The sequence below is a fragment of the Vicugna pacos genome, chromosome 2 (assembly GCF_048564905.1).
Source record: "Vicugna pacos chromosome 2, VicPac4, whole genome shotgun sequence".
In the NCBI taxonomy this organism is placed as follows: Eukaryota; Metazoa; Chordata; class Mammalia; order Artiodactyla; family Camelidae; genus Vicugna; species Vicugna pacos.
In genome coordinates, this window is record NC_132988.1 from 48710349 (window position 1) to 48735910 (window position 25562).

At 36.2% G+C, this 25562-nt stretch overlaps 1 protein-coding gene and 1 long non-coding RNA gene across 3 annotated transcripts in view; one reads left to right on the forward strand and one right to left on the reverse strand.

The window, feature by feature from the left end:
* Window positions 1-5643: 5643 nt before the first annotated feature.
* TACR3 (tachykinin receptor 3) overlaps window positions 5644-25562 on the forward strand; it is a 63305-nt gene continuing 43386 nt past the window's right edge. Inside the window, exon 1 of the mRNA XM_072939537.1 lies at window positions 5644-6191. Within this exon, the coding sequence (XP_072795638.1) occupies window positions 5644-6191 (548 nt within the window). The remainder of the gene's footprint in view (window positions 6192-25562) is intronic.
* The window catches only part of LOC140686208 (uncharacterized), a 230777-nt gene continuing 228648 nt past the window's right edge, over window positions 23434-25562 (reverse strand). For both annotated transcript variants that reach the window (XR_012059850.1, XR_012059851.1), the window contains one exon: window positions 23434-23786. This is a non-coding gene — a long non-coding RNA (uncharacterized lncRNA). The remainder of the gene's footprint in view (window positions 23787-25562) is intronic.

Sequence of the window (25562 nt, forward strand, 5' to 3'; positions counted from 1 at the left end):
TCTCTCTAAACCATTGCCAAGCAGAGCTGACAGGTACGATGCTGACTAAAATCAGCGGTGATCCATTCATCAAAGTGATCCATCATGAGCCTGTCACAGAATCCACAGAATTAATAGAAATTTAAAGTAGGAAAGTATCAGTGAGAATAGAAGTAAGAACAGATGATGTAAGAACTTCCAAGAATGCTGACTCTACCAGAGTTGGTAAGTGACTGGATTTGTGGAACAAGGGGAGAAAGAAAAATGCAAAGAAATCTAGAATAATTCCCCAGTTCCTAGTTTGGGGAACTAAATTCAGCCAGATTCATTTCCTTATCACCATGGGAAAAATGGAAAGAAAAGGTTTAAGACCTTGAAGGTGAGTTCAGTTTGGGTACTGTAGAGGCTGAAGTGACTGCAGAAGACGAGGTCTATTAGTTTGGGGTTGGTCTTAATCCAGTAACTGATGACTTTAAGAGAAAAGTGTGATGTGGACGCAGAAAAACACACAGGGAAAGTGATGTAAAGACCCACAAGGAGAATATCATGTGATGACAGCAGAGATTGGAGTAATGTATCTATAAATCCAGGAACACTGAAGATTGCCAGCAACCAACAGAAACTAGGAGAGAGAAGGCATGGAACAGATTCTCCCTCGCAGCTTCCAGAAAAACAACAACAACAACAACAACAACAACAGCCTTGCTCACTGTTTTCAGATTCCTAACCTCCCAAACTGTGAGAGAATAAATTCTGTTGTTTAAGCCATTCCATTTGCGGTAACGTGTTATGACAGCCCTAGGAAGCTAACGCAAATGTCAGATGCTAATGCTACAGAGAGGTCAAGAAAATTGAGGATGGAAAGTGAAAATGTGGCTTAACATGCAGGTAATTGATAGGACAGAGCACTGACAAATAAATATTTCTTTTAAAAAGATCACCTAGGAATAAAAGAAGAGAGATAAAGTGGTAACTAAATCAGAATGCAGTCAGGAAAGGGCTTTTTATATAGATTCTTGGATGTCTCAGTCCTAAAGAGGTGTTCAAGAGAAAAGAAGAGAGAGGAATTGTTGAAAGAACAGGCAGTACAGATAAAAGAAGTAAACCACCTCCACAGAGACAATAAGAAATGACTAAAAAATGGATGAAATGAACAGAAATGTGAAATTCTTAGCTGATGGTTTTAATTTTGTCAGATAAATTGGAAACAATATAGTATGTTGAGCATAAAAAGGAAGATGGAAAACAAAGAACTGAGAAATAGCTGGGAACTGATCACAGACCCACATGGAAAGGGTGTCTGGTAGACAGCGAGAGTTGCTAAGGAGTACAATTAAGTGGAGATGCATTGATTTTTGATTGATTGATTGGTTGTCAGCAATACTCAGCAGCCTGTTTGTAGGAGTCCAAAATTCAGAGGGTAGAAATGATCCAATGTAACTGCAAAACAAGGACGATGAAACAATAGAGGGAAAAAACATAAAGCAAGAGTCAAAGAATGTGAATATATGTACGTTCCTATATGACCGAAGCATTGTGCTGTACACCAGAAACTGACACATCATAAACTGACTATACTTCAATTAAAAAATGTATTTTTTAAAAGAGTCAAAGAATGGACTATCAGAATCTGTCACTGATTAAAGTGAAAAAGAAATTTTCATTATAGTGGGAAACAATAAACATACTGAAAAAAATGTAAGAGAACTGTCAAACAGAAGATTATTGTCGGAGACAGACATCTAGAAATTTGACAACCTTTCTTTTTCCAAAAATAACTCCTTTACTAGCCAGCAACACTACCTGAAATTCTACCCTGTTATACGTATTTTTTAGGAAGCCTGTTAAAATAATACAAGTATGAAATATGCCGTATTATCTCCTTGAATTGTAAGAGAAGAAAAAATAATTAATATATGACCAGCATCCATTCTATTAGTGTAAATTGCTAGCAAATCACTGGGAAACATAACAAGTATGTATTCTAAGTGAAAATATGGATAGTAAATAAAATTTGGAAGAAATGTAATCTATTGTGCATAATAAAATAGGCAAACATTTCTTGCATCAAGAATAAATTGCAAGCATTCACATAAATAATCATAATTTGTATTACATTTATGCAGTCAAACCGAGATTTACACACTATTATCTAAAACCTATTAATGTCTCCTAGGGTCCCATGCTTGGCTAATCTCCCAGTATCCTCATGCATTTGCATAGGGACACTCTCACAAATACTCCCAGGTCTTAAATGTGGGAGTATAGGATTCTTCTCTACGTCACCTAGTGTGCTACCATATTTTCAGCCTCTCGGCTCCTTTCCTCAGTGGTCCAAGGCTAAGGCATTTGGCGTTCTTATGGTAAGAGAAAGAACTGGGAAACCAGCAGAGTGAGTCAGATAAGGGCAGGATTCAGACTCTGGAGCTACAATGGTCATATTATTCATCAAATTCTCTTAGTTGGCAAACCTCCTCCGTAACCATTATCTCCTAAACCTTCCCATCTTTTAAGGCATAAGTTTCTGCTAAGTCTATCTTTCTTTTTGGCACTTCATTTTATCCTCACAAAGAAATTTTTAAGAGAAGTTGACAGAGTCCAGAATCCAGTGGGCACAACATCCTCCTACTTAGCTACACATTCTCATTTTTCTCTGTACTTGCCTATTCTACCACTCACAATACTTGTTTTAATGTCAAAAAATACTGCTAGACTGCAGACTCCCTGAGGACAGAATTCACATTTGGTTGTTTCATTGCTACCTCCCTAGTACTTGGTATAGCTCCTGGAAGGAAGTACACTCAATACATGTTAAAGGAATGACTGAAGAAATGAATGGATAACGACTACCCTACTGGGACACAGGGGGATTCTCTCTATGTAAGGCAAATCTAAAAGTAAAGCCATGACCTGGATCCCTCTCTTCCTCTGAAAGTAAACAACATTTTACACCCCTTTCATTGTAACTTCTTCTAATTCCATCACCACTCATTTTTCGCATATCATCTCTACTCATGTGTTAAGTCTAATAAGGACAAGATCACAGACTTATAATATTCTGTATGGATAAGTAAAGCAACAGTATAAACTGAATAGATTCCTACACAGCTGAGTAATTTTACAACTTTAAATATTTAATCAAAATATGCATAACTGCCAAACCACAACATGGCCCATTTTGTAATCTTGATAAATGGTGTGTCATACAAAGGATTTTTTTAATTCTTCTTTGATTTCATTAGAGAAGAGGCTTTCATTTGTAACTCAAGTAATTTCAGATGGTGAGTTGATAGAAAGAAGTAATTTGCCTTTCATGAGAAAATGATTTAATTTAGAATTAGTAAGCAGGAAGTGTGGAATCTCTATTAACTTTACTTATGATTTATTACATATTTTTGCAGGCCTTTCTGGGAAGAAACAGAAAATAGTAACCCTTGATAATTATCATTTTCAGGATGGTATTTTGAAGCTGGATTGTGTCAATATAATTATCAGGTTGTCTCAAAATTATTTATATATATTACCTTTTTGTCATAAAAAAATTAAAGAAGGAAAATGTTATTCATTACCGGTCGCCCTAAGTCCATTTGTACAATAAACAGAGTTTTTGAAGAATAGGTACTGAACCAGGAAATAAATTACAGAATGCTCTCAAATCACAAGCTATCTGCTCTTGAAGCAAATAGAACTTGTTGCTCTGATACATTTAATCCAAAAATGTGTAGATGAAACACACAATGACAAGGGAAAGGGGCACTAACGTTTATTGAGGTCTCCCTCCTGTCTGGTGCTGCTGAAAGTATGTTGAAACTACTCATCCCCATAATTACCCTGTAAACGAGATTTTTTAAAAACATTTTCTATTGATTTATAATCATTTTACAATGTTGTGTCAAATTCCAGTGTAGAGCACAATTTTTCAGCTATACATGAACATACACATATTCATTGTCGCATTTTTTTCTCTGTGAGCGACCATAAGATCTTGTATATATTTCCCTGTGCTATACGGTATAATCTTGTTTATCTATTCTACAATTTTGAAATCCCAATCTATCTCTTCCCACCCACCCCCCACCTCCTTGGCAACCACAAGTTTGTATTCTATGTCTGTGAGTCTATTTCTGTTTTGTATTTATGCTTAGTGAAGTAAGCCAGAAAGAGAAAGAAAAATACCATATGAGATCGCTCATATGTGGAATCTAAAAAAAATGAAAAAATAAAAACTAGATTTTTTTTAATCTTCATTTTTAAGCGAAGAAATCAAGGCTCGGAGCGTTCGAGTGTTTTGGGGGGGTTGCTAACATATGTGTAACCCTAAATCCCTTCTCACCTGCCCGCAAGAGACTAATAAAACCGAGTCTTGGCTCTAGAACATACTGCTATGTTGCCGGTGAGGTCCATCTAAGCACAGACTACTTTCTCCAGCTTGTAATCCACTGGACACCCTACCTCACCTGCTCTAATCCAAAACTCACAAGTCAGGCCGGCCTGTCTGCCCAGGAAATTAAGGTTATTTTCATCTGTGTGTCCTCACGATCAGACTGTGAAATCCAAGGTTCCAAATGTCCAAAACCGTATAGCTATGTGTATGTATTTAGATTGTTTACAGAATACAATTATCCCAGGGAAGTGAGGAAATTCGAGTCTCGTCACCATGTTTTAAGAAACAGCTACATCTTGGGATTTCTGGTTTACCCTCAGTGTGTTAGGTCATTCCAACCTGAGCAGAATCCTCCATGAAAAACCAGTCTCCCTCTACCTGGGGATAAGCGGAGCCGAGGGGACTCCTTCCTGGTGACAGAGATTAGAGGAAGAGGGAAGATGGGTGGATTCTGGAAGTGGGAGCAAGAGGAAACGGCATCTGAAAAGCGAGGACAGAAACACACAAGCAGTAAGTTGAGTGAAATTCCAAAAGCCAGTGACACCTAAATAAAGCGCGAGGCACACGGTGCGCAGAGTCCTCACATTCTATTTTCGAAAAATCTCCTGGGATCATGACTTACAGGTGAATGGTTTAATTGGTTTAGAAAAGAACAGCTCACAATAAATGTCTGAGAGCAGGGACCTCAGCAAAATATCTTGACGTTGAAAAAGGGAAAACAATCTTGTAAAGATTTTAATTGCATCTGAGAAAGTGCAGCCCTTCTAGAAAGTATCCACCCGCCAAGCTCCCACGAGGAGCTAGTGAATGAAATCCGAAGGGCGGGGTGAAAGAAAGCAGCACAATGGTAGCCCACGAAGGGGTTCGTCAGTGCCGCGGCCCCCACAGCGTCACCGCAGCAGGGACTATAAGAGACCGTAAAGCTCGCGGCGGCGCCTGAGCCTCGGTGTTCCAGCTGGCGCCCGGAACTCGCGCAGGGACCGCGCCGGGCTTCTCCGCTAGTGACTGCCCCTAACACCTTTCTTTCCGGCCATTTCATCCTTCCTGCCTGCTAGATTAGCAAACTCCTCGGAGAAAGTGCCGCCCTTGCTCCCCATCACCTGCGGGTTGAGAGCATCGCTTCACCAGCGAGGGCTGTGATACCGTCCCTATTTCGCTTCCGGGCGGGGCTAAGGTCCGCTCCGCAGCAAAGCAGGCAAGAGGCAAAGAAGAACTTCGTGGGAGTCGGCCCGGGCTGGCGGTGGGTGAGTCGAGGGACCCGGGGCTGCAGACCCACCGCGATGGCTTCGCTCCCCGCAGCCGCGAACTGGACGGAAGGTGCAGGAACAGCGGGAGCGGACGCCGGGAGCCTGAGCGCTGCGTTCCAGCCAGGGGCAGGCACGGGGGTGGCTGAGCCTGGGTGGCTGCAACTGCTAGTCCAAGCTGGCAATCTTTCTGCTTCCTCCTCCACGTTGGGACTGGCCGCCGCCACCCCGGCGCCTTCGCAGCCCCGGGCCAACCTCACCAACCAGTTCGTGCAGCCGTCCTGGCGCATCGCGCTCTGGTCCCTAGCGTACGGCGTGGTGGTGGCCGTGGCGGTCTTCGGGAATCTTATCGTCATCTGGATCATCCTGGCCCACAAGCGCATGAGGACCGTTACCAACTACTTCCTCGTGAACTTGGCTTTTTCCGATGCCTCCATGGCCGCCTTCAACACCTTGGTCAACTTCATCTATGCGCTCCACAGCGAGTGGTACTTCGGCGCCAACTACTGTCGCTTCCAGAACTTCTTTCCTATCACAGCGGTGTTCGCCAGCATCTACTCTATGACGGCCATAGCGGTGGACAGGTGAGGAGAAGGCTGGGAGGATGGTGGAGGGAGAAAGAGGAGCTGGGCAGTGGGAGAACGTTACAAACGAAAAAGTGACAAAATTGGTTTGATAAAAGGAAAGGGACTAGAAAACAGTTCTTGAGGAAAGGAGGTCACTAAGCCATTTGTAGTCCTCTAATAATTGAGCCGGTTTCTGCTTCTACCGCCTGCCTACTCCCACCCTAACCCCCTGATCTCCATTAAGGTCATCTTGAGGGACTGAAGACAGCAAATGAGAAGGACGGGAAAATGTGTCCTCCCAAGCAGGACAAACTCAGCCAGAAACAATACTAGCACATTTTCTCAAATGGCTTCAAACAACTGCCATGAAAAGGATGTTATCTGTAAAATGTACTTTCTGGTCTTCCTTCTTTCTGTCGGTCACTATTGCATCCGAGAAATGAATGATGAGTTACCCTCCTCTTTCTGGTTTGCTGGTCCTCATCACCACCCATTCCAATCTCTATCCTTGCCCCAAAGCCAACACTGGTTTGGACTCCCAGTTATGCAGGATTTATCAGAGGCAACAAGCTCCCTCTAAATGACTGCTGTCAGCTAGCAGTTTGCGCAGAATTTCACATTAGATTTAACTTCCAGTAATCTGTGCAGGCCATGAGCTGGGTAAACCCTGCTCCTGGAAGATGGCATTCAAATCTTTCAGATGATGGGAAACAAAAAACCCAAAGAATAAATGGTTAACAAATGAGACACACCGCCTTATAACTCTTTAAGATAATTTTTAGAATGTTCCCTCATCTAGAGTGGGGATTCTGGGACTCTTAAGCAATTATAAGAAGCTGAATAGACCTCCAATATTTGTTCTCATATTTAAGTTTTTTAAATTTCTGGGTGCATTTGCTTTCTCATATTGAACATTATGAAATACCCATACTGTGTTAAAACAGTGGTAAATCTTTACCTGTTACTGAATAGTTACACTTTAATCAAATGTTATGCTAAAATGAACCACACCAGTAGATTCCAGTCTCCACTTTGTGACTGGCAGCTTGCATGGGGGATGCATGGGGTGGGAGGTGATGTCACTTTAACTTCAAGTCTCAATATTCTCATCTACTAAAAGAACACTTTTTTTCTACATTAGCAAATTGTTTCAAAGTAAAATGAGGCTTAATACTGATTCTTACTACATTAAGCCACCACTATGAGAGAAATTAAGAAAAAAACAACTTCCTGCCCTAAGTCCATTCTCTGTGTTTACTGTTTTGAAATAGTGAGCACAGAGGTATTGATGACACAAATCTTTAGAAACAATTTTCTCATGCCAGGTCCAGAGGGTAAATTGAAGGAGCTGTGGTTAGTTGCCACTAACTGGGCTAAATAAGCACAAAACCACATTTTTTTAAGTCTCTGAAACTGCCAATCTTCCCTTTCCCCTTTGTCTCTGATATTCCACAAGTATCTCACCCTTTCATTTCTGTAGGGACAGACGTGAGTACAAAGAAGAAACAAAATTAGCCCCAAGTTGGAGAACAGGTGAAATTGCCTCTAATCTTGCTCCACCAAGAAAGGACTGTTTCTTTGGTTTGAGCATCTTTCTTTTTTGTTTTGGTTTGATTTACTTTTCTTCATTCTGATCTAGAGGAGACGCATTAGGATAGAAGGTTATAAAACTCTCACAATCTTCTTGAAATGCTAATAATGCATTATGAATTTTGATAAAAATTTAGTACTGAAGTTGATATTTCAAGTCTGCGAGGGAGGTCATTTTCCTAATTCCTTTCTGCCAATATTTACACAAAATCAGAAATGGTCTTGGAGTTATTTTAACAGATAATATAATGGTATTTCATCACACTTACTGGTTTGAAATCGATAAATACTTTACTACTTATTCTTTAATATTTCCTTACTAGAAAATATTATTTAATTACCAAAACATTTCAAAATTTAGGAACACACAATTTCCAACAAAATCTGAAGCATACCCAATTCGGATACTGACGATTTCTAAAAAATTATTAATTAAAAAAACTTTTATTTGAGCAGGAAATTGACAAAAAGAATTACAGAAATAAAGATAATTTATTTTAGAATCAAAGGCTATACAAATACAACATTTATTAGAATTCTCTACTTTACCAGTCCACAAAATCTTTCTGCATTAGTGTTTTATCAAACATGAACTGAGAAAACTAGTCCTGTGGTATTTGCAGTTATTGCATTGATTCAAGTTGGCAAGGTTGACCCCTCTGAGGAAGTTCAGGTGAGTCACGGTGCCTTTGGTTGTGGCTGCATGGGCTTCCTGCCCCATACAGAACATAGTTAACAGTATGTGCTCAGAGAAATTATATTTTCCTATGTAATTAATGCTTTATTGAAATAAAAGTCAAGTTATAGAAGCTCTAATTAGGTTTCAACTGATAAAGGAATACATCATTTAGACTACAGTGTTAACACTTGGCTTGTTGAATTATGAGTGCTTTTTATCCCCATTTAATATAAACTGAATTGTATCCTCACAGCCTACATGGAAAATGTATTTAATTCATTCTGTCCCTCTGCCTAAAACCAAAAGATCCTCTAAGCTTTAAAACTACTTCAGCTTAGACTCAGGCGCTTAGGTCTTTCTTTCATCAAAGTCCTTGCGACCTCCTATGACCTCAGAAATCTTAGACCTGAAAAGGATTGTTGGTATCACTTAAGTGAACAACACCTGTATTTTACAAATGGAGAACCTCAAGCCAACAGTCACAAATTTTGCTGAGTAAAAGGTATTGGGTTTTCCTTGAAGCGTTTTGCACTCATTCTGCACTGAGAGAATTGCTTGATTTTTAATTCCACATTTTTAATATAATATTAGTAACTTTACTAAAAATTTCATTGTGAGTTCACAGGTTCTGATCTTATCCTGAAATATCTTATCCTTTTGCTTTGTTACAAATTCTTGCAAAGCTGTGTTTTTATTGGCAAATAAATCATCTTTCAGTTCTACACAGGCTGCTTCACCATCCCTACACACACACACACACACACACACACACACACACACACAGAGGAATTATTTGCCAATGAAAAGTCCCTGTTTCTCTCAACCATCCTTCACAAATTTGCCACTTTGAAATGTAACATTTAAACATAACATTTATCTAAAAGATGCTCAGCTTTCCCAAGATCACAGAGTTAAGCCAAGATTTAAACCACTGCAGTCCACTCCAGGACGTGTTGCATTGCCTCTCCATTCTTATGGCTCTGCATTCTTACGGCACTGGGGAGTTGTGATGACTGCAGGGTTTAATTAGACAACATTATTACTTTCATTTAAATTAGAATTTAGCACTTGTTTATATGCTATATATCTTACATGTATGTATAACACGTTACATATATATTACCTATGTTTTCATTGAAAATGTAGATGCTAGAAAATTATTAATAGAACAGTTAGTACAATAAAATCATTATCCTTTTAAATTTATGGCATACACCACTTGATATACGGGGATATTAGAAAATAGATTATATTTTGTTCCATTTTCTAAGCACATTTTTGAGGTTAAGTGAGAAACTCTAGGAAGGTTTGTTAATATATAGAAAAGGATAATTTCATGGCACAGGGTCCAGTATTGACTAAAATATTTAAAGAATTTTTTTAAATGACAGTCACCATATTTTACCAGGAAATCTTAAGGAAGTAATATAATATGTTTTATTTAATACTCCAAAAGCATTAACAAACACAGAAAAACACTTTACATTCTTCAAACCCAGGGACACCTGACATAAGTAATTATTAAAATAAATATTTAATCCAACTGAACTAAGTTCTATTTTTAGCGAAGTAGATAAAAATTTATCTTATATGCTACACCTTGTTTTTTAATTTCTTTTTCATAAAGCTAACTGTTATGCAAAGCACTCACAGAACCTCTATTTCTTTTGAAATTTATTATGGGCAAATAAAATATATAGTCACAAATAAACATGAGGCGTCAATTTGGTAACAAATTACCTAAATGTATTGTGGTAAATTTTACCATTGCTTTAAATATTATGGATACAAACACCTGGTAAGTTTTTAAAAACTCCTTTATCAGTCTTTAATTCCAGTGCCTGAGCCAATCCCCTCATTCCTCCCTATTTTAGGGAAAGCCATTGCCCATGCAGTTACTATGCTTTATTAGTGTGACAGTAAGACTTGACATTATTTAGCCCAGAGGATAAACTGCATGAGTTTAGCCTAAGATCAATTGCTTTATGTTTTCATTCTTGGCAAAATAGTAACTAAAATTATGTTTTGGAAAAGATTATTTTTAGAAAATTTATGACTCTTTAGCTCTTTTTACAATCTGTAGTTCTTACTCAAGGATTTTGAAATATCTCATTTGCATTCACTAAAATTACTGCTGTAGTGAGCTGCGAATGTTCTATTAAAATTATAGTGCAAATTCTTATAAAATTAACCCTGAGTATATAGTGAAAGCAATAAATATATATTAATTGAATGGATGAAATATAAGATCATCACAGAGTAAGATGTAATCAGAAGTGGCTCTTACATAACTAGCAGACCTCCAGTTCATATAAAAGTTGCATTAACCACACTGGGAAAAAAAAGAATTTACATTCTATTTAATAGACATAAAAAAACCCCTTGAATATATGACATATCCTTACACTAATAAAAATATATAACTCTAATGTAAAAAGAATAAAACTAGCAGAGAATTCACAAAAGAAGAAATAGAAATGTCTAACAAACATTAAATTATGGGTTGCATATATTCTGTATTTCCATTTCCTCACCTGCTGTTTGCTTCTCAAGCCATTCAAATCTGAACTCTTTTCCCAACACTCTATCCAAAGAGCCTCACTGAGGAATCTGGTGAGCACTTTTCAGTCCTAAATTTCCTTGACCTATCAGTAGTATTCCTCACAGGAGGTTACTGCCTCTTGGCTTCCAACTTTCCTGACCACCTCCCTCCCTCCTCAGACTCTTTTGCATGGATGTATTTTTGATTCTCTGCCTCTATGTACTGACTAAATGCATAGGTTCCTCAGTGCCAAATCCTGGCCCTGACTTTGTCCTTACTTAGTCTCCTCTCCCAAGTGATCTCATTCAAACCCATGGCTCCATTTTTCACTTTTGAATGAAGAGTTTCCATCTTTTTCTATTATCTAATTGGTTTTCTTATGGATTATAGAAGATACATAGTAATCCATACAATAAAATAGATGAATATTAATAAATGAAAAATTAAAACTGGAGAAAATAGAAAATGAGAGCAACACCAGAGTGAATTTGTAACGTGGACATTCAGGTCAAAGACTCCTAATCATTTACAGAAGTTAGACTTCAAACATGTCTCTGAGACTCTTGATGAACACACAAAAAAGAAAATACAGTTAGTAATATGGCTTGCACTCCCATAAAAGCAATATATACACATTCCTTGAGGGCTTAGGAACTTCTGATATTTGAATTTCAAGAAATGTTTTGTATGGTTAGTTAAGAGGACAGTGTCCTTAACCACAGTGTCATAAATGCAAAAGAAGATTTCCCACAGATGTTTGTTTAGCATTTCTCTGAGAAGGTCAAAGGCTTGTGCCAAAGCAGAACTCAGTGAATGAAGTTCTCAAGAATCCATCCAGTTGTTCAAATAGCTCCCAAATCTGGGGGTATAGTTCAGTGGTAGAGCATTTGACTGCAGATAGCTCCCAAATCTGTTACTTTCTTTCTATCACTACCCCCACTTCCCTAATACAAGCTACCATCACATCTTTCCTGGCCTACTGCAAAAGTCTCCTAACTGGCCCCCTCACATCCAGTCTTAATCCACCCTAGCATATGTAATCCATCTAAACATACCTAAGAACATGTTTCTGCACCCTTTCTTAGAATGCTGTAATGTTTTCCCAAGTTCTTATGAGAAGAATATTCTTACCCCAGACAGTAGTGCCTTGTATAGCCTGATCCCATGACCTGTCCAACTTCAACTCATACCATAACTCAACTGTCCTAATCTATGTTCTAGCCATTCTGATCCTCTTTCAAGTCCCAAAATTTACGATGCTATCTTTTTGTCATAAAGCCTTAATTAAACACGATCTTCCTTCTATTTCAAATTCCCTTCTACCAATTCCTCGTCAGCTGAATGTACTCCTCATTAGATAACAGCTCAAATGTCACTTTCAAAGAGAAACCTTCCATAAGCCTCCCAATTTAAATGTCCCTTTAAAGGTTCTCTTAGTACATATTAGTCATAGCATTTTTACATATTAAATTTTGCATTTATATTTAAGAATATGTGATTAATAATCTCCCCTAATAAGCTTGTAAACACCATGAAGACAAGTTCAGTTCTGTTCTTAGTCCTCTTTGCATCCTATGCCTCTCACGCTGGTTTGTACATGATAAGTGCACAATCCAGACTGCTGAATAAAAGTCATCAAATAAATAAAAATTAAAGTGATGAGATAACTTTTTTCTGTTAAAATTGGCAGAGATTGCTAAGTATGTAATAAATGGCATTTTTACACACACTTTTAGATTGAACTATATGAAATGGCCAATTTTTATAGTTTAAAATGTCAATAAACATTTCATGTGATTTAACCTAACAGTTGGGTATATATTGTCAAAAATCTTTCAGGGGTGCAATTTGCCAATATATTCAAAGATTTTTTCAAAACAAAATTCAAAGAACTGAAAACAACTAAAAATTCCAATTTAAAAAAATGAACAAATAAATGATGGGTCATCTAAGAATAAAATTCTATGTAGAAATTTAAAAATCACATTTGAATACAATATCAATTCTCTCAAGTCTCTAGGAAAATGCGCTAACATGAACATACATATCTAAATTTTTTCAGTCCATAACCTTTGCTTGTAATCTATTTCTTGCTAGTCTCCAATTACTGCAAAGAGTCCCTAGGAAGGTCTGATGAGAGTTTATCAGTAGTCCTCTTTAGCACTTCCATTCTGCCCACCCTATCCTGCCCCCTCCACCCCCAAAAGAAGAAAAAGAAAGAGAGAGACAGAGAGAGAGAGAGAGAGAGAGAGAGAGAGGGGGAGAAGCAACGTCAACACTTCGGTACAGAGCATGACAGTTTCTCTGGAAGAAGCCACGTCTTTCTCCAGATGGCTGTTTTGGACATACTGCATCCAAATCTGCAAAACTCATAAATTACAAACTTTACCCTCTGCCTGAAGTTCCCATGATGTCTACTTGTGTTCCATATAGAATTTAGAACAAAAATCCTGTCCCTAATCTTTGCTCCACTAACAATTTCTTAATGACCAGCATTCCTTCATTTCCTACTTGCAACACTTTTTCCCTGAGGCTCAGCTCTAAACCAAACGTCCAGGATGAGGAACTGGCCCTACCTCTTCTTCCCTATGCATCATTGCTTTGAGCATAAATCATATTTATTGAGGCCTTCTCACTGGTACATTAAATAAATGCTGCAAAATGGTGGGGTTTGCAGCCCACCACTTCATTGGACACAGTCAGAGCATGAATCCCATTTTAGACTCAGCAGGATCTCTAACACATGAGGAATTTTTTGACTATGGATTGGGACAGTTTGATGTAATTCTACATGTGCAATAAGTTAGATACAAATTTGATTTGCTGTGAATGGTGAGACTTTGGGTAATTTTGTTTTCCTTTATACTTTTCCTTTTTTAATTAACTACAACAAAATGCACTTCTTTTACATAAAACAAAACACGTTATTAATTAATTAAAATTCTGGAGAGGGATGATGGTCATGATTGCACAACAATGTGAATGTACTACTTAACTATACACTTAAAAATAGTTACAGTGATAAATTTTATATTTGATATATTTTACCACAGTAAAAATTTTAAAGTATTAATTAGTTAAACAAATACTGTTTAAAGACCTAATAATCATTCTGCTATATATGCCAGAGAGTTTGGACTCCAAAAAAGAACAACTTGCTTAAATTTGTATAGATATTTTTAATAGATGCTTTATGGCAACATTTTAAAACACACTACCTAGGCTAACTTAGAAATCATGAAGACATCTTTGGCAAGAGAGAACTGTTAATATTACAATGAATAATTTTGCAAACTGTGAAATCTTTTATCCAGGAACCAAATAAAGCTATCTCACCTGTGTGGAGTAATTTAGAATACTGCCTAAAGGTACAGGGATAAATCAGCTCAGGGTTTCTATTATTTAGTCTGGTATATGACAAAGGTTTTAAAATATTTGCTTAAGTCCCCTAGTTTGAGCTTATATTTTCATCAATGAATTTTTTTTCCTTCAAATCTGCCCAAGTATCAAGGTTATTTAATTTTTCTTTTACACACACCTGTAAGTAAGAAAAATGTGTTATCTGATTCTATCTAAGCAATAAGAGGGTTCCAGTTCTGTTCTGGAGCTGGTTTATACTGGCTAGAAGGAATTAACGTGCACATTTCTTCCCAACTTTGCGTTCAGTGATGTTACCTTTGGTAGCTTGAAATCATGGTAGGAGTATTTACACCTCAGAAATGTGCAAATGCTAGAAATCAGTTTTGTTTTGTTTCTGTATTTCTTTTTCCCTTCAGAGTGTTTGTGATTAGACATTTACCAGCGTACTACACTATATTTGTAGTCATTCACTCCACAGATACTTCTTGAGTACCTTCTAAGTACTAAACAAACATTGTAAAGCTATTTTTATACATGGGAATAAGCAAAATAAATATGTCCCATACTCTAAAGAAACTGTAATTAATAGCTCCACTTGAACCCCTTCAGCTGTATTTCAGAGTCCCAAATCCAACAACCTGTTGGACTTCACCATTTGAATGTCTAATAAGCATCTCAGAATTTACACGTTCCAAACTAAGTTCCTGCCATTCCTCCAAAACTTACTCCTCCTTCTATCTTCTGAGGTCAAAATCTGAACCTTAGGTCAGAACTCTTGGAAGTAGTCTCAGCTCATCTCTTCTTTCATACTCTATATCCAATCAATCAGCAAATCTAATCACCTCTACTTTCAAAATATATGTAGAATCTAATCACTCTTTAAGATGTCTATTGTTGCCTCCCTCATCCAAGTCAGTATCATTTCTCATCTAACTGGTTTCCCTACCCCTACTCTTGTTCCCCTTTGGTTTGTTCTCAGTGCAACAAGTAGAGTGATCCTGTAATGAGTCAAATCTTATAACCCCTCTACAAATCCTCCAATGGCTCCCCAGTTCTCTCAGGATAGAAATTAAAGTTCTTACAGTTTATCGTAGCTGGTCCTTTGTAACTTTCTGACATTATCTTCTACTACTCACCTCTCCACCGCCCTGCTCCAACCTGCTCTGCTCCACCATCAGATACTAAGTATGTTTCCATCTTGGGACTTTGCAGTCTGTGTGAAACACTCTTCCTTCATATAAGCCGCATTGTTCATTACCTGTACTACCTCTGAACCCTGAATACTCTATTTAAAACTGCTTTAATTTTTTTTCTTTATGACATATATAACCTTCTAAAATATTACATAATTAGTTCATCTGTAATGTTTATTTATTGTTTTTTGCTACTGGACTGTAAATTCCACGAGGACAAGGCTAGACCTGTGCCTCAACTGAGTAAATGAATAATAAGTAGAGTCTATGGTAACTATGAGAACACATAGCAGGGGAAAGCACATTTACAGTGATAGAGCAGAAAAGCATAGAAATGTAGAAGCATTTTTAAAGTTCTTTATTTTACACAGGAATAGAAAATATCTCCTAATAAATTGGCTATGAGTAGTTACTATTTTAAGTAAAAACAAAACATTTAAAATATTCTATACAACCTAATATGTGATTATCATATTAAGCTGAATCACCTTACAGATGATTACAAGAAAAAGATTTGGAGATTTCCAAATGAGTATAGGGAACAATTTTGAAGAAATTAAAATACTCACAAATTGAGTGCTTATGTTGAATAAGTACTATTAGTCACAATTCAGAATTTCTGAGTAAATAAACTTATTGAATTAAAAGATGTCACAGTAATATATGTATGGATTTTTTTATATCTTCAAATTATATGGATATGAAGGCAGTTTTTTTCCAATAAGATAACTGCATGATGGGAAGTAAATCAAAACTCTTAAACTTGTATCATGTTTTCATTAGCTTGAAATGTTTACTCCTTAAATAAAAATATTTCAATAACTCTGCAACAAAGATGTACATAACCTAAATTTCATGTTGAAGACTATGTTATTTCAGAATTAAACAAAACTAGTGTAATAATATTACTTTTAATAATAGATTAAAAAGCTCTTCTATGTAAGAAATTACTGACAGTCCCCATTCACCAGTCACAAAACCATTGCTGAGAATATCTTTAATGAGCAGGAGTGAAACAGGCTTCCTTAGAAACATATAAAAGGATACCGTTTTAAAGTTTTAGCAGCTCAAAAATAAAACACATGTGCTGAAGAACACACACACAATAACCAATTCTATACATGCACAATTCTATATATGCATTTCTTGTTTTGCACAAATTTCAGTTGCTAACATTATTTAGTTACATAACACCAGTCCCCTCAACAGCATGGCTCAAAGTTCAGTTACCATGTCATATTAACTGTGAATACTTACATAAAGTAAAAATTTAGCTGCTAGCTCCGCAGTCCACGAATCATTCTACAAATAACAGATGTACTTCATAATCAGTGACAATCATATTCCTATTTTTCAAAATCTGTTACTGATTGCTCACTGATTATCTGTTAGTCAGTTCACACACAGACAGCAAAGCACATGGTTGCATTGCCGCATTGTCTTTCAGTGATAAGCTCAAATGACATCTTACAAAAATTTCTAATCAAAAGAAGGACTTGCCAACAAAGATGAAAGTATAGTGAAGAAATAAAAAATGATAACACTGAAAGTGAAATTCACATCCAGTATAGATGGAGACAAAGAAGAAGAGCTAAACAAGGGAACGTTCACAGTCACTTTACAAGGGACTCTAAATATGTAGGCAGAGGAAAATGAGTAAAGGTGAATTTATTAGCATAAATGAGGAAAGTGATAGTGACAAATGATGGCGATGTCCCAGAGGAGGTGACGTCGGCAAAAATATTCACATAAAAAAAAAAACTCTCAGAGATATCTCACCACTTTAAAGTTCAAGGATAAAATGTTGGAAGATGATTCAAACGTCCAAAAGAGTATGACACTCTTCCAAGGCATAGAAAAGATGCTGGCTCTTAAAGTTATAAGAACGAAGAAGGTAAACACTATTCAAACTACTCATGATACCTTTATATTTTTTTCTAAGAGTTTACTTTTAGAGAAATATTTTGTCAACAGCAAAATTGAGGGAAAGGTACAGATTTCCCATATATCCTCTGCACCTACATATGCACAGCCTCCCCTATTATCAACATCTCCCACCAAAGTGGTACTTTGTTACCACTGATGAACCTATGCTGGCTCATAATCACCCAAAGTCCACAGCTTACATTAGGCTTCACTCACAGTGTCGTACATTTTATGCATTTGGCCAAATGTGTAGGACAGGTATCCATCATTATGATATCATCCAGCATATTTTTACTGCCCTAAAAATCCTCTGTGCTTTGCCTATTCAACCCTACTTCTCTGAATCTCTAGCAAATATTTATCTTTTTACTGTCTCCATAGTTTTGCCTTTTCCAGAGTATCACATAATTGGAATCAGAGAGTATGTAGCCTTTTCAGATTGACTTCCTTCATTTAGTAACATGGATTTAAGGTTTCTCTATGTTTTTTCGTGGTTTGATACCAAATTTCTTTTTAGCAGTGAACAAAGTGTGGAGATTCCTAGTGCATCCAAAGGACTTACAGAATCTACAACTATAACTTTGAAGATTTCCATTTAATCATTGAACCATTGAGCGCTAGTTGCCCTGTTTGATGTTGCATAGAAGACCTCATTACTTTCCATGGAGGAAATTGTTTTAAAAGGAGAGATTTAGAAGAGAAATAACCTATAATGCACTACTCTGATGGAATAGGTTTCTGTGGAAGAGCTAGGGATGATATCAAGTTTTTTAATTCTTAGATCAAAATTTTGGAATGAATTCATTTTTCTTTCCACTCTAATCATAACTACCTAAGAATCACTTTAAATAAGTTTTTTTTGTTTGTTTTTGTCTCAAGCTTTCCACAATAGCTTTTTTTTTTTTTGGTATCAAGTGTTTCATTTTTTCAACATAATTTATGATGATCTAGGTTATGTGTATATTGTGTCTGACATAAAGTCTCCGTGAGTACACTGTGTTATTTAATGTCATTTTTACCTCATAATCATTTTATATGTTATGTTTATTATTCCCATTTAGCAAAGTTAAGAAAACAATTTCTTTTAAAAATTGTGCACACACTCAAGTTTCCATTTATAAACAACTCTTCACTCATCTACGTGTCCAAATATTCAACAACCATTTGCAGTCACTATTCTACAATCATGTTGACTACTACAGATACTTTGTTAGGTGCTACAGAATACAGAGAAGAATAAATCAAATCTTCAATGAGCTAAAATCAAAGTATGAGCATAATGCTGTTGCAGTACTGAATAGGTAAAAACTAATTCTGGACAGAAAGAAGGGAAGGAACCTAGAGTGATCGTTCTGTAACCTGAATGGAAGTTAAAGATTAGGTAAAAGTTTTCCAGTCATAGAACTTCAGAATAACATATGAGCAAGAGAAAAATCATTCCAGCAAGGAAACTAGCATGTAAAAAACATGAAATCATTAACAGATATTTGAGCTGGATAATTTGTTTTTTTCAGTTCAGATCTACTCACCATCAATTCCATCCACTCTTTTTTCTGCCCCCTTCCCATTAGGCTAACTATGGACTGACTGTATCAAGAGGGTCCCTTGTTCTCTGGCCTCTTCTTGGAGCCAGAGCTAATGGGAGCCCCTGAAGGGGATGGGAGGAAGGGAGGAGAGTGACTCTGGGGCTATCTCTACCTCTCCTGCCCTGCCTTTCAGGATTGCTTAGTCTCCAGCGGTACACACATCTCTTATCAAGTGCTCCTTGCTAAGCCTCCATCTCCTCACTTCAGACTATGGGATCCTTTCGTCCTCCAGGCCTGAAGCAAGGGGGACACCTACTCCTTGTTACTGTTAGTCCTGGGAACATTCATTTCAAGCTGATTTCCTTTAATCTCAATCATAAAATGTGGTTTGTAAATGGCTTCTTTATTAAATTTTGTAAACGGCCTCTTTATTAAACTCCCCTCAGTTTTCCCATTCCAGTCTGTTATCTGTTTTTCCTGGAGCTCTGACTGATACAATATAGTAAATTTGGGGAAGAGATAAGACATGTAGTGTCACTGTAGTAAAGGGTCTGTAGAATTGCAGTTAATCCTGTCAGAAGTGAAGAAACAGTGAAAAGTTTTAGAAAGATCCCTTTGAAGACATTATGAAAAAAGCTGGGAAAAAGTAACAGCAGGGAAGCCCATAAAGATAATGTTTCAATAGTCCAAGCATTGATAGTTGGAAGGGAGGGAAAGAACACATTTGGTGATGTAAGAAATTAGACTGATAAGATGTATGATTGTGCAAAGGAAATGAGCAAAAGGAAGAGATTCAGAATAACTCCTGTGTACATATGAATAATACTTACAATGAGCATATGCAAAAAGTATTACTTTACCAAGAATGAAAACTATGAATGAAACATAAATGTATTTTCATATATATATAGAAATATTCATGTTTCTTCTATAGTCATTCATACTGTAGGAGAGTAGATATAAAATCATTTTCATTCATTCCCATAGCACTCTTAATGTTGCTATTGGTTAAGAAAAAAGTCTGTTGACTTGTAGTGCTAATTATAATATGTAGCTTTATTCAATCATATGCTTAGAAGGCATATAAAAAGAGAAGCTAAATAATCATAAGAAGCAGCTAATAAATAGAAGGAAATTTTGGTTCCATACAATTTGATGTATGAGTTATACTTGTAGTACTCCGCAAGTTATGCAAAGTAATAACAGTTACTTTGAACATACCCAATTTCCAACACTACTTGTCTCCATCAATCTGCTTCTTGTCATAACCCTGAACACAAGGGCCTGGAACTATAATTAGCTTTCTGACAATCTACCTCTGATTTAAATTAGAACCTCAAAGCTGTGAGGGAGCTTACTTTCATCTATTTCAGCTACTCATCTGGAAGTTTATAGTCCTTTAATTCACTCAATAAATGGTCACTCATTCTATCCTTGAGTACTTTCAACAACAGAGACCAAAAGAAAAACAAAAACCTCCATACCACTGGAGATAACCCATTATGCCCTTGGCGAGTTGTAACTCATCTTTCTCCAGAAACTGTAGTCTTAGCTCTACCCCTTAGGGTGAGCTAAAACTGTTCTAATGCCTGTTCTACACTACATTTCTTCATATATTTGACTAGAGCCAGCAAGTGTCTTGAGTCTTTTCTCATTAAAAATTTTTACCTCTTTTACCCTTAGATTACTCTGTGATAACGTCTATTACTCCCACTTGGGAGTTTCTTTAGCTCTTACTCTTCTAACTCCTCCACTTTTGGACAACTGTTTGAATTCTCTGCTCATCAAAAACTTCTTCCATTTATAAAATGAAATAAAACTGATTAAATGTCTCTTCTGTTGCCCTGAAAAAGGTCTCTGTATGCATTTTAGGAAGCATATTACCTTATAGTATAAATAGAAGATCATATATAGTTACATATACTATACACTATTATGTATAGTATCTTGTGTCATCTCTATAAAATGTTGAATACTGAAAATATTTATACATGAATTCAACTTCAAATATATTTCAATGAAGGCATTTCTTCCACAAAAATAACCTGCCAAGAGTTCAAAAGTATTTTCATAGGAAATTAAGATCTTAACAAAGTTGTTTTTAATACATGGTTGATAACATAAGAGTGACTTTGTGCAACTGGTGTTTTGAAGTGATTTATTTAAAAGTGGTTATCTAAAATACCTTCCTATTAATTTTCTGAGACAATATAAAGGTGACACAAAATGTTAGTATTAGACTTCAAAAAATTGATTTAGAATTTTATATTTCATGGATGAAATAATCTATTATGTTCTGATTTTTAAATTATCTATTACGAGAGATAGTATAAGTAGCAGAAAATAATTTTTAGCAGTAAGTTTTATATTGATATAGAAAATCATTTCTAAATCTGTATCTGAAATTTTAAGGAGAAACTGTTTCATGTAATGATCACTAATGAAGTAGCATTTTGATATAATCATTTTATAAATGTTTGGTATAGTTTTAATGACTATAAATAATTAGAATATAAAGATCATTATATTATACAATCTAATATAATTATATATTATATACAAAGCTTTTAGAATAGTGTCTGGTATATAATAAATATTTAACAGGGATTAGCAATTATTGCTTTAATTGTTAAAAAGAAAATCTAAATGTATATTGAATATATTGTATTAGTGAAGTCATGCTTAATACCTACACCTCCAGCTTCATTTAACACCTCTGCTTTTCTCTTTCTGTGCTACAGGGAAGCTGGCCTTCCTTAGTTCAAGTATCTCATGCTTTCTCCAACCTCAGGACTCATTGTTCTACTTTCTATTCTCATCCCACCTTCACTCTGATTAACCCCCATTTATCCTTCTGATTTGATGTTACTTCCTAAGGGAAGACATACCTAACATATCTACCATCATTCTGGCCTATACCCCAGATTAGGTCAAATTCCCTATTTTATGTTTTACAATCACTAGTACATGACTTCATAAGATCAAAGTGTACACAGTGGGGACAGTTTTATTCAGCAGAATTACCAAAGGATTGGGCTAGACAGACCAGTCTAATGAGGAAATGGGGGACTGGGCCAACCTTCTCAAGGGAATATAAATGATAGGATCACCTATGTTGCATATAGGGTCTTTGGAAATTGCAGAATATAAAGTGGAGTATAACAAAGAGAAGAAAGTTGAGTTTGGAACCATCAGGATGAATAATGGTGGTGTATTCTCCCCTCCCGTAAACTCCTAAACACAATAAAATTTTGAAATCTGAAATGTTTTATACAATTGGATATTTTGTGGAAGTCATATAACAATACAACTTTGCATTCAGGTTCACACTAGGTAAAATGAGTATATTTTATAGAGATTCAAAAATGGAAACAGAGAATACCAACTAGGTCAGATTGGAAATTTTTAGAAATGATGCGAGAGGGCACTGAACTCACACAGACCATTATACTAAAGATCCAATGAAAGTTTAACAAAATCCAAGAGGCAATGCTATCCCAAGCAACATTTAGGTAATAATTTCTTATGTATTTTGTAACTATTTGAATTATGTATTTCTTCCGTGTTACACTCTAAACGCCACAAGAGTAGGAATCATATCTACTTTGTTCATCAATATGATCAAAGAATGTAATACAATCCTGGAAAAAGTTAGCATTCAAGAAGTAGTTGGAAATAAATAGCTGATATTCAGAAAATAAATGAATAGATAAATCTAATTGCTAAATTTAAACTGAAAGAATATGCAATGAAAATCAAATAGTTTTACTATTCTGATGCTTTATTTTTTAATATAATTTCCCTCAAATGCTAGTGTATAAATTTTACTTATATAAATAAAGAAATCAGAGTAAATGAACAAGTGATTTGTTTCTTGAGGGGTAATATTTTGAAGTTCCTATTATATGTGTACATACTTATGAATATATATATGTATATGTATGTGTTTATTTTAATAAATGCTTATTCACTTAGAAATTTAGGTAATATTTACAAACAATTAATTGGCTCAACCTTAAGTATGTTTAAAGCATTTATGAAAAAGTACAAAATAAAATTTGAGAAAATGCAATTTCAAAAAAGATTGTATTTCTCTCTAGTGATCTGTCAAAGCAGAAAATGATCTAGCATTGAGTTGAAGATTTTTGGCTCATGAGCTACTGCAACTAATATTTATTTTGCACAGATAATAGCCAGAAAGCATTTTATAGGTGGGATTTACATCAAAGCAGTGTACACTGCGGACAGAAGCAAACTGGAGAACAGTAAAATCCATGTCACTTCAGGCAAATATTCTTTGCACAGTTAATATAATTAAGTAAATAGCTGAAGGCTGCACTGTCTTTTTACCAAAAGTTTTAAATGTATAGAAGCACATAAGGATCCAGAAATAGAGCTTAATAAAATGCTAACAAAAGGAAGAATTAAACAGGATACAGAGAACAACTGCAAAATGATGTTACCAAACCTGATGCACAGCAACACCAATCTACTGGTTGTGGTGAAGGAAAGCACAGCATTTAATGCAGGGCCAGCAAGGAGAACAGGCAACTCATACTCAAAAGACCCAAATTCCCCAATGGCTTTCAGGGGAGTGTTTTTTAAGACAGTGTAAGGGTGAAGGTCACAGGTTGTGTGATTATCTCATGCACAATTCTCTGATTGGTTGGTGGTGACGTAACAAGGTGGCATTTCTAAAGTTAACAATGTCGGTCTTCTGGTTCCAACCAGTCTGGGGTCTGTGTGCTACTGGTCAGCGTGCAGTTAGCTTCTTCCATCTGGTGAGGGTTTTAGTTTCTGAAAAAAAACCCAAGGATATGGCTCAGGATATTATCTGTAGCCTCTGAGAAGGAACTAAAGATCCTTGACTTTCTTTTATGACTACACTATTATTATTTTGTCTTGCTTGACTGTTTTCCTTTGTTTCTACATTATCTCTCTTCTCTGATTAAATCTGCTCTTTGGAACTCAGGGAAGGCCTAGGAGGCAAAAGCTTTTTTATAAATAAGAGTGGGAGACATGAGGAGAAGTAAAAGGTCTGAGGAGAAGTAAAAGGTCTGTCCGTGGGAAGGCTCTGCAGGGTCCTGCTCTGTTTCAAAGGAAAAGCTTACTTATTGAGAGTAAGTAAAGAAAAATTATGTCAAAAAATTCTATTTTGCAAAAGACATCAAAGTAAATAGAAAAGACCCCTTCAATTATATCAGGAAAAAAAAAAGTCAGTGGTAAAGGAAAGTGGTCTAGTACTAGAGTGGAAAGGAAAACTAATAATAGATGGCATTAAAAATACGAGTTTTCAGTGGATACTTCTGGGAATTTCAGCCTCTATAAAAGATAATAAAAATAGACTTTAAAACTTGTTTAGGTGATATGCTAATTGGAAGAGTGAAGAATCCAGTCTCAGCTATTCCTTATGAAATAATCATACTAAAATGACTCTAATGTGTTTGATAATCTGTTCATTGTGGGGAAAAAGTGGTGGTAAGAAGCTCAAACACCTAGGAAAATAATGTGATCATGTCAAAGATGTGTATTTCTTTAAAGGAAGAGTGAAATACTGACAATCATTTGCGTGAGATTCTATCTTGTATTGTATCATTTCTTCTCAAGGTCCAGAGGATGTTTATTTGGATGACCATAAGGATCCATTTTCTTCATGCATACTGTTGAGCAAATTATTATTACTGGAGAGAGTCGCAGAATAGGAAATGACACAGTGAATTCCTAATTACCAATTTCAAGTTGGTCTTCAGCAGTGCCTGGCAATTCTATCTACTTCTTTGGCCAGCTGGCTCTCCACTTCTACAATAGTTCGAGATTTCTTTATTTTCCTCAATCATTAACATAAGTCAGTCTCCATGGGTAACACTATTCCAAGCAGCAATCATCTCTCACCCAAACCAAAATAATAACAAGGTAACTTATTTCCTTATTTTAATTCTTTCTCTCCTTCAAGCCATTCTCCAAACTAAAATCTGATTACTCTCCTCCTCTGACTGAATCACCTTAATTACTTTCCATATGACAAAATTCTGTGACCTGCCCTACCACTTCCTCTCAAACCACTTTCCTCCTTCACTTTCAGTGCTTCAGTTACATTAGCCCTTAATTCTTCAGGTGCACAATTCTTCTACTCTTACCCATCAAATCGGTTTCTTAGGGTGACTGTAGCAAAGTAGCACAACCTGAGTGGCAAAACAACAGAAACTTATTTTCTCACATTTCCGGAAGCTAGAAGTCTGAAATCACAGTGTTGGCAAGGGCCATGCTCCCTCTGAAACCTGTAAGGAAATTCTTCCGTGCCTCTTCCTGGCTGCTGGTGGATTGCTGGCAGTCTTTGGCATTCCTTGGCTTGTTGATGGATCCTTCATCTTCAAAAGGCGTTCTCTCTGTGTTTCTCTGTTTCCAGATTTCTCCTTTGTATCTTATATTGGATTAGGGCCCACCCTAATGACCTCATTTTAACTTGATTACCTATATAAAACTCTATTTCCAAATAAGGTCACATTCTGTGATACTGGGTGTTAGGATTTAAATGTATCTTTTTAGAGGGGACATAATTCAACATATAAAAAC